This window comes from Cimex lectularius, unplaced genomic scaffold, assembly GCF_000648675.2.
Source record: "Cimex lectularius strain Harlan isolate CLEC.00 unplaced genomic scaffold, Clec_2.1 scaffold125, whole genome shotgun sequence".
NCBI lineage: Eukaryota > Metazoa > Arthropoda > Insecta > Hemiptera > Cimicidae > Cimex > Cimex lectularius.
Window position 1 is genome coordinate 449492 of NW_019392662.1, and position 10945 is coordinate 460436.

Genomic DNA, 10945 nt, shown 5'->3' on the forward strand with positions numbered 1-10945 from the left:
ATCGTACATACTGGCTGCAACTTATTTCATTTTTTTTCCGTCATGTTTCTATAATAAACAATAAATTTTGAACTTACTGTAAATAAACAATATTTATACTAAATTTTTAATTATTCCATCAGCTTCTACTTAATTATATAAATACTCAATTAATTATACGCATGTGTGGCGATTAGTGATCGTTAATCGATGATTATTCAGAAATCGTGAGATGCGGTCTGGTGTGATGTAGGTTTCAGAAAAACATTTTCTTTATCGTGCCAACGTTTCGATCTTTATTGAGATCAAAGTGTTTGTTTTCTGCGTAAGTGTGCCATTCTTGCGTGTCGAATGGGCCCTCTCAACATGTCACGCCAGAATGGCACAGCTACGCAGAAAACAAACACTTTGAGCCCTGAAGATGATCTCAATAAAGATCGAAACGTTGGCACGATAAAGAAAATGTTTTTCTGAAACGTCCACAGGCGATATACATATATATATATATATATATATATAAACACGGATACAGATAGATTAACAGTTGAGAAGAATGTTAGGTAGTTGATTAAGCATAATATGGCTATAAAGGAACATTGAAGGACATAAGATAAATAGACCCAAAAATAGTGCTCCAAATATGTATCAATGTGATTTGTAGCTATACGGTGAAATATTTTCTCTTATTGGCTCTTTAAAACGCTAATATATTAATCGATACATAAATGATAAATAACATATTTAGATAAATTGATACTTAGAGAAATAGACATAGGAGAAGACAGAGCGTAAATTCTAACTAATCGGCTTTTTAAAATGAGATATGCATAAATATATAAACAAATGTATTAATTAATTTAGATAGAATGATGCATAGAATGATGAAAAGTCACAGCGAAATAGCGAAATATAGGGTGGAGAGAAAAAAGTGCGTAGCGAGAGAAAAAAAAGATAATAAGAGATGAAACGAGAGCGCAAAATAATGATGATATACATAAAAAAATAGATAGATAGAATAAAAATGTGTAGATTGGTTATAGCGAGTGTAAAAATATGTATATGTAATACTCAAGAATTTTGTGAATAATTAAAACGATAATATTAATAAGTAATTTATATCTGTGACAAACGTAATTGTAGATTAACCAGCGGCCTTTGGAGCAATAGCCCCATTCTATATTCAGAATCATGGAACGATATGATTTACGAACGCGGGAAAACGGATTGCGAATAGCAAGTCGATAGAGAGCAAACTGTAACATTATTGGCTCACCAAAGGGATAGATAAATGGGATCACAACTAGGGCTTAAAACAGAAATGAAATTTGAAGTCCTTTGACGATGGCGCGTAACGATTTTTACGACCTGACGGTTCTCCATCTGAAGAATGGAAAACTTCGGCTAATTCTTCTGCTCAAAGTTCGTTAAATCTACGCACATCCATTGGTGCATTATGAACAAAACTCCGACTCAAATTAAAACTTATGTCTTGCATAATTTGGCACAAGGGGTTTTACCTAAAATGCCATGTCAAAAATAGGCGGTCTTGTTTTTATTTTTATTTTATGCGTCCTGAAAGCCCATGCACAGAGTAGGGTGTAATATATAATTGATAATACGACGGATCTTTTCATTCTCTCTTCGTGACAAATCCGATATTAATCGGTGAATCTATANCGTGTACTTTGGAGGAGTGTATGTGACCAGACCTCTATGTTTCTATCGAGCGTTGTATAATTGTGTTAATTTATTGTAATGAATGGAATTTATTAGCGTGAAAGGAAGAGGATGCTTATAACCAAGCCCCGAGGAGTATCGTGTACTCTGGGGGAGTGAATGTGACCAGACATCTATGTTTGTGGTTATGTATATAAATGTATTGTATGTTTTGTTTCTGTATTTGACAACCTGAGGTACAAACGAAGACTAGCATTCTAGGATATCAACGTAGTATAAATTTGAAATCAGAGAGTCAGTAGCCAGAACGAGACGCTCAAATGGCTGCAGTTTAAAACAAAATATGCGCGAAAGAAGAGAAAAAGAAGGAAAGCACGCAGGGCCGGCGATGACTTCAGCTGTTTGTCAGCCCATAAACTTCCCACTTTATTATTATTTAGACAACTAGGTAATAGTTCCTTTAACTCCAAACTGATTTGTGGTTTTGGGAGTGAACTAAGGCCATTTTGGCAGCGGGACCCACCACTCCACAACCCGTCATATTTTAATTAATTACTTATCGTCTTCACATTTAATGATTCACAGTTTTGATAATTTTCCTAATAAATTTGAGATCAGGGCTTTCGTTTAATCCATCAAGAATGAAAATCCATGGAGCGGTTAGAATTGTAAATAAAGATAGATAATAGGGTAAAAAGCAATGAGAGATGCATAGAGATAGAGAGGGATGACATAAATTTATTTCCTTATTGACAAATTGCATTACCGCTTTATATCTAACCGATGATGGTTTATATAAATTTTAGTTTATTATTGTGACTAATAACCGCTCATACAACGATATTAGTACATGCAATATTTCAATGAAGGATTATTTACGTGGACTGAAAACATGAACGTTGTTTATCTTTATTTCGCTGAGTCTCAATCTCATTCTAATTCCTTGGAGATAAACCAAAGAAGATAAGTTTGACTGCAAATGAAACTGTTTAAAAACAGTTAAATGTTGCAACCAACATCTGAATCATGCGCTGTAAAATATAGGGCTTGGAATTCCAGAACTTTAGATCTTATTTTGTCAAATTAAATTTACATAAATTTAAGTTTAAAGTTGTTACAATTAAAAATTTAATTTATCAGTGAACAAATTTAACTGATTGTTGTTGAATCTTGACGTTTGATTTTTGTTATTTATTTTTGTTTTAGATAATTATTCTGTTAAGATCATCCTGAACGACATATCCTGGTTTTTGTCTGGCAGGCGTGTTTCGACATACCTACATCGAAGATTTTTAGTATATAAGATTCCATTGGTTAGAAAGGTGACTGCTCAAGTCAAATTTTTTACTAAGCCTTACGTAGTTAACTTTCGGTATTTCTTCTCTGCATGTGGATTTTACAATATTTTTTCGGATTCATCACTGTTCTCCATTTTTGACTTTATTAATTTTTTCTGCTTAATCTTGTAGATTGTGTTTTACAGTATCGCGATCTAGTGTTCATTAGGCTCAATATCTAGGAAAATCACTGTTATACACAATTAATTAAGGTTTTTAGTTGAGGTAAAAAAGTCAGGGTCACGAGCGGGATTCGAACCCACGACCTTCGGCTAGATACGCCGCTGCTCTACCATTTGAACTATCGTAACCTCGATCTTTCTCGGACAATAACTTCCCATCTCAACCCCGCCTTTTGAATTTTCCCTCCTTTTTGCCAGTTTTCAAACTGACACGATACCTCAAATGGTAGAGCATGGCGTATCTAGCCGAAGATCGTGGGTTCGAATCCCGCTCGTGACACTGACTTTTTTATTTCAACTAAAAACCTTAATTAATTGAACGATATTAATTGGCCAAGCGGATCACGAAAACTAGTGAAGTTATACACAATTTTGTATTGTTACCTCGTAATATAAAAAGAAACCGAAAATATGGAAGGAAATACGTCTAGTAAACAAAACCAGCGAGTAAAGACAGATTGGGAAGGTCAGAGATCAAACTTAAAATGCAATAACTGCATGAATGCTTACACCAATTCTAATCACGTAACTATCGTTAATCACAACGAAAAACGCACTTATTATCCTCACCTTTATTACTAAAGCGCAATATTTATGAAATGACTACAGCATAAATTGCCGTTGTATCCGCACTGTTTGCACTTCACGGCTCCCCAATGTCGTATAGCAATACATAAAATCAATGTGCTAATATTGAAGATATCCGATAACTAAACGTATAACGGAAATTTACAACATTTCCTCTTAAAGTGTTTTAATGGATGATCAAACTTCAATTATGTAGCCTTTAAGACTTAAAAAGGTTTGTTCGACACACAAACGAAATTGCCCTACGATGTACTATATGATATTTATTATAGAATGGAAAAAAAAATGTTTATACCTTTCTTTCATGGCTGTCAGACAGTTATCATACAAATACTTTCTATTGGGTTGTCCGGAAAATAATGCAGGATTTTGGTATTAAACAAAAAAAAAGAAACTAGTTACTTTAAAGCAATGTTCTTTAATCAAAATAATTTCCCACTCTCAATACATTTCTCCCAACGTGTTGGTAACTTATTAATTCCGTCTGAGTAGAATTCAGAATTTTTAGAATTGATAAAGTCAATAAATGCATTTTCCAGTTCCGTTTGATTTTTGAATATTATGTGTTGTAAGTAGTGGTCCAGGTGTCTAAAAAAATGGTAGTCAGTAGGCGAGAGGTCCGGAGAGTAGGGTGGGTGAGGCAAAGTTTCATAGCCAAGCTCCAATAATTTTTGTGACGTTACACGTGACACATGTGGTCGAGCGTTGTCATGCAACAAAATGGGCCCTTTCCGATTGACCAAAGAGGGCTTCATTACTGCCAATTTCTGATGCATGGTATTAATTTGGTTACAGTATGATTCAGCATTGATGGTTTCGCCAGGATTTAAGAAGCTGTAGTGTATTAAACCAAATGAAGCCCACCATACCGTAACCATTACCTTTTTTTGATGAGTTGGGGGCTTTGGAAAATGTATTGGAGCTTCTCCTTTGTCGAGCCACTGTCCAGAACGTCTAGTGTTATCGTAGAGAATCCACTTTTCGTCACATGTAACAATTCTGGCCAGAAATGGGTCATTTTTGTTTCGACAAAGAAGTGATGCACAAACATCAAAGCGCTGATTTTTTTGGCGATCGTTTAATGAGTGTGGAACCCAATTTTCGAGTTTTTTCACTTTTCCAATCGCCTTGAGGTGATCAGCGACGGTCGTTTTACTGACTTTGAGTTGCTCTGCAAGTTCTCGAACAGTTGTTTTGGGGTTTTCTTCCACCACTGATCGCAGAACATCATCATTAAGAGAGGAAGGCCTTCCACGACCTTCTTCATCTTCAAGGCTGAAATCTCCCTCCCGAAATTTTTTAAACCACCTTTGCACAGTGCACTCATTAACACAACCCTCGCCCCAGACTTGGTTAATGTTTCTAGCCGTTTGGGCTCCGCTTCGGCCGAGTTTAAACTCGTAAAAGAAAATCGTACGAAATTCTCGCTTTGACATTATAAGGATGACTGAATTATTTCCAAGTAGCGGAATGCTACAGAGGTAAACAAACAATATCATTTGGAAGAGGATTAATAAGTGTTGACATTCATACAAATGAGTAATCCTGTAAACGTAAACAGAATATTTTATATAGATTTTTTTTAATGAAAACTTAAAATCCTGCATTATTTTCCGGACAACCCGATATCTCTCACTCCGCAACATTCATCACTCTCTTTCTCCCTTTTATCTATCTCTATATATTCAAAGACAAAAACCGGACAACCCTATTTTGTTGCTTATTCAAACTGTATGTACTAGGTCGTTACAAAAGTCGTTGTGCATTAATTAATTTGTGATATTAAAGTTTCTATTTTAATCCTTATTCCACTCTGATGCAAACAATTTATAAATCGTTGATTACTTTGAGTAATCCTTTATTTAATTATCTATACCAACTAACTCTGCCTTTCATTCCATTCCATTATAAACCTTGTCGAAAATGCCGGAAGAAAAAATTGTAATTCGTGGTCTACTGAGGCACTACCGGAAAAAAAGAAGTAAGTGCGAAGGCAGCAGCCGAGGAAATTTGTGCAGTGGAAGGTGAAAATGTAGTGCATCTGAACACTGCAGCGTTTTGGTTCAGGCGGTTCAATTCTCGGATCAACAGCAAAGATGAGCCTAGGTCGCCCTTCAGTGGTGGATGATACCGAATTACTCGAGTCAATCAATAAGGATCCTGATGCGACCATTAGATGATTATCGTCCGAAACGGGGGTTTCAAATGCAACGGTAAGCCGCCATTTAAAAAAGCTTAATGTCCGAAATATACGACCCAGATCATTTGTCAGCCGCCCAAGATCAACAACGTTCTGTAAAATTTTACTTCAAAATTCAAAATATGATAGATTTTGGAAGAGAATTGTAACGAGCGATGAAAAACGGATACTTTCAAAAAATCCTATCCACCGAAAACAATGGGTACCGCAAGGCCAAGAGGTTCAAGCAGTGGTTCGCCAAGTTCGATTTGAAAAAAAAAAAAAAGATTACGCTTTGTGTTCGGTAGAATCATGACGGTTTGTTGCACTTTGAGCTTGTTCAGATGGCAGGGCTATTGGCGCAGAGCTTGAGAACAACTCGTTCACGTTTAAACAAGAAAATTTTTCAGACTTTGCCATGATGTCCACCCTCCTTACGCCTTGATGTCGTACCGTCTGACTTTGGTCTTTTTCGGTCAACGGTGCATGTTTTGAAAGGCCGGAACTTCGAAAACTACGAGGATGTCAAATTAGGGTGTGAGGAGTTCTTCACCTCGAAAACCGAGGACTGGTGTCACCACCAAATACAACTTCTGGCAGGTAGTTGGTTTAAAGTAGTTAAATGACGGCCTAAAAAAAGAAAGGGCCACCTTAATCTGCAAACTTGCAATGAAGAGTGAATCATGGCCTCGGTGGGAGAGAAGTTTGATCTCTGAACTGGACTTTATAAATTCAATTGATATAACACTTGAACATTTTAACTGTTAATATATAAATATATTTAAAATTGTACATTTTGAGGAATAATTGTTATGTTTACATTTTATACTGAAATTCAATATTTTTCGTGGTCCGCTTGACCAATTAATATCATTCAATTAATTAAGGTTTTTAGTTGAGATAAAAAAGTCAGTGTCACGAGCGGGATTCGAACCACCACCTTCGGCTTGATACGCCGCTACTCTACCACTTGAGCTATCCAGAAATTCACGATAGCTCAAGTGGTAGAGTAGCGGCGTATCAAGCCGAAGGTCGTGGGTTCGAATACCGCTCGTGACACTGATTTTTTATCTCAACTAAAAACCTTAATTAATTGAATTTATACTGAAAAATGAAATTTAAATAAAACTTAATTTATGCCCAAAGACTTTTGTAACGTCCTAGTATGTAGTTTTTTCGTTTTATTAATAACAACATACTTATTTTAATGTAAACCAAATTAAACGGGATTAGATATTCATGTGTTTTAATTAAAAAAAATTAATTATGAATGTTTGAAAGAACTTCACTAAAACACCGGAAAATCATATACTGATGTAATAAATTTTCGTATTTAAGTTTAATGTATCATGAAATGTACCCAATGATTTTCTGGTGTTTGGGAGAAGTAGCTCTCAAACAATCATAATTAAATATATTTTGTTAAAAGTCAAGAATTTCGGATCCCGTTTAATAGTTGTTGCAGTGCAATATGTACGTTGTGATTAATATAACGATAAAAATGCACATAGTATGAAATAAACACGCACACACACACATTCTCTCTCTCTCTCTCTCTCTCTCTCTCAATCTTTATCTATCTCTATCTCATTTACATCTCTACATATACCTCACCTTCTTTTCCTTGTTCTCACCCTCTCCTTCGCAGTGACGGTTTGGTTTTCTCAATCTACATCATCATCTATTTTTGTTGTATCGCCTATATACTAATTCAAAAACTTTATTTAGATATATAGATATATTTAACTAACTTATATAACAACAAATCTACCAATATTTCTCTCCCACAGTCCTTCACTTATATTTTCCTTTGTATCGTTTCTCTCTCACTCTCGTGCGCGCTCACACAAACACACAGACACACTCTCGCTCAGTCACTTCCTTCTATCTCTTACATTATTTCTCTCACTTTCTGTCTTTTTCTCACTACCCCTACTTCTGGCCATGTCCACAAATAAAATTTACGGAGGCCAAAAATTTATTTCAAACGGAACTTTTATAAAATCAAAATTTAGACTCATTTCAAGTTGTAAAATATTAGAATCGTTGGAATGAATTGTGTTGATAAAATCAAGCAAAGCCCCGTTCTTATCGTCGATGCCATTTAAACTGGACAGTGTGCTACTTCGTTGACTAGTACAAGAGATAAAGTCATAAAAATAAACACGGCCGTCATATAAGTGTTGTGATTGTTGTTTCTCATATAATTTCGGAAAATCGCGCTCCCACATCAAGATTGTTCGAGTTAAATATTTTGAACATTGTCTTCCAATGGGCAACAGAAAAAAACATAAACAAGTGTATACACAAATATTTAAAAAACTAACAACATTTCACTACTAGTATTTAGTAACTTGGATGTGGAGGATAATATAACTCACCATACAATATTCAGTAGTCAGTAGTAGGCTGTCAATCCACTACTTGAATTTTTTTAAATATTTACCATCCCAACAGCATAACTGTAATCGAATAATTTTTAAAATAGTGGCTTTCATCCAGACTTTTAATGTAAATAATCCATTATGGCTTATCTTCTCTTTCCAGTGTTTTATTTTTTTTATTTTTTATTATTTGCTTATTTATTCACAAAACGACATCTTATACATAGGGAATTTATAAAAATCGGTGACTCAAGTGTTCCTTGGCGCAATAGTGTTCAATACCTTGGTTTACACCTCGATAGCAAGGCTTAACTTTGGTATCAACACTTGTAAAAAGGTTGATAAAGGGAAGTGTGCTATCAAGACTCTGTTCCCTTGTGTAGAGAATCTGGGATGAGCCACCAAAATAAACTCATTATATATAAAACCATAGTTGGACCAATGCTGTTATACGCTTGTCAGGTATGGAGGTACACAAGTAACACCAATATAAAGTGCCTACAAACTACTCAAAATAAATTTTTAAGGTTAATTACATCCTCTAAAAGAAGTGTTCGTATAAAGTTATATGCACGAAATTTTAAACATCCCATACATTAAGGATGATATCAAAAGGATAACTAGCTCCTTTTATAAACGTATCGCTGAGAGTACAAATATGGCAAAAAAGAATATAGGAAACTATAACCTCAACAAAAATTGGAATCACAGGAGGATCAAACACATTTTAGTATGACTGCTTTGTATATTTATTCAACTGTGATATTATTTATTAAATTAAATTTCCCCTTGTATTCACTTTGTACAAAATGTAAAAGCATCTAATAGATAAACTCAAAACTAGAAACATTTTTTCTGACAAAATTGTTGATTATCATAGCAAAAATCAGTGTCTAACATAAGAAAAAAATAAAATCATCAAACTTTTGATTAAAAAGTAAATAAATTAAATTCGATAACTGCAAGATTGTTCAATGTATACACCTTCGTGTAGGTTTATTTTATGGTTATTTCAATAACCCTCTCATGTTTTATTGGCAGAAGTGAAAATCGACATTTGAAATAAATCTTAAAACATACACAATTTTTAAAAATGGAGTTTATACTGTATAGATAAATCTCAGGAGAGTAATTCGTAAACGATCAGGGTACCTTCATCGTCCTCGAATTCTTCTGACAAGGGAAGATCGTCGCTGGCCGGATCTTCCATCGTCTGATGACGTGAACAGAACTCCACAAAAGCCGGGAAGGCACTGGTGAATGGTGAATCAAACGCCGGCTTGGTCTGAGCCGCCCCCCTTCTTCCGCCCCCGTCACAAAACTACCCCCCTCCGTTTTATAATTAATTGAGAATTAATTCTCTTATTCCTTAAACACATAAAAATAAAATTACGACTTTTTTAAAATATAAAAAAAAATTAGCTTCAATAGAACGTAAGCTGTTATGCAACTTTTTAATTGTCTGTATTTCCGGCGATTCGTTTACTTTTATATCCTTCATTTAATTGTTTTTTTTAATTACTAAAATAAACATTCTTCCTTCAACAATTTTATTTTCATATTGGACGTAGTTTCTTAATTTTTTTGTGTGTTCATTTTTTAAATCCTTACTCAAATCCAATTGATCGAAACAGCAAAGTTGGAAAATACTGATGTGTAAGAATGGAAAAAGTGGTAAATATCCCTCCTATTAGGATAATAATGAAACTACAAATGATTAAAGAAATTATTGAAATTAATTTTTTACTTATAACTAAAATACTTTTGGGACAAATGTGTTCCTTGGGTTCGTATAGAGAGCGAGTTGAATGCCATGTGTATTTTCCCAAATGTATGTAGAGTGAGTTTGACTTCGGTCACCCCTCCCTATATTTTTAAAACAGAGACACGTAAACTTATTGTTTGTTTAGTTTCTCATGAACCAAAAAGTTTGATTCTAACTTTCCAGGATAGCGAGATAAAAACAGGGGTTTAACTATTTCACGCAAGACACTTTCTGCAAGATACTTTTTGAAATTTACGGTATATTGAATACCCATCGACCTGAATTAGATGAGTTTGTAGTAAGTGTATCCAGTACTCCATGAGAGCATTTGATAATGAATGATGGTGAGAATGTGGTTATTTGGCCTTATATGACCTAGCTGTCTAGAGTCACAAGTTTCTAATCGGTGGCCATGTCAAGACCGAGGTTTGACTCCAACAATGCCGAAGTAGTTATCCACAATTTTGATGTTCCTTGTTTAGGCCTGTCAGACGCGTTTTCTCGTTCTTCTCGCCATCTTCGATAATGGTTGTTCAATTAAGGAATCTGGCAGAACGAAATAATCGGAAACGACTAAAGTACCTTTGCGTTGTGAGATTTCCTGACTTCGGGGATTCTTTACTAGTTTGATATCATTTTGGACAGACGCCTTAGTTAAATAAAGCCACCAGCTAAAGGACCAAACAACAAATTCATCACCCCTCAGGCCCGAAAGGAAATCGAACAGTATTGGAGAAGGTGATTTTGAGGCTGGAATTGAGAATTCAAATAGTTAAAGAAAAAAAACACAGTTAAATATTTTTAAATTATTTTTTAACATTGTCTTATAACATCAAAATGTGATGTTATAGCCA

The 10945-nt window shown here is 34.7% G+C and overlaps 1 protein-coding gene across 2 annotated transcripts in view; it reads right to left on the minus strand.

Moving 5' to 3' along the window:
* LOC106668731 overlaps positions 1-9583 on the minus strand; it is a 67294-nt gene extending 57711 nt beyond the window's left edge. For both annotated transcript variants that reach the window (XM_014397719.2, XM_014397718.2), the window contains exon 1: positions 9479-9583. In XM_014397719.2, coding sequence (XP_014253205.1) covers positions 9479-9536 — 58 coding nt within the window. In that variant the 5' untranslated portion in view covers positions 9537-9583. The remainder of the gene's footprint in view (positions 1-9478) is intronic.
* Between the last annotated feature and the right edge of the window lie 1362 nt (positions 9584-10945).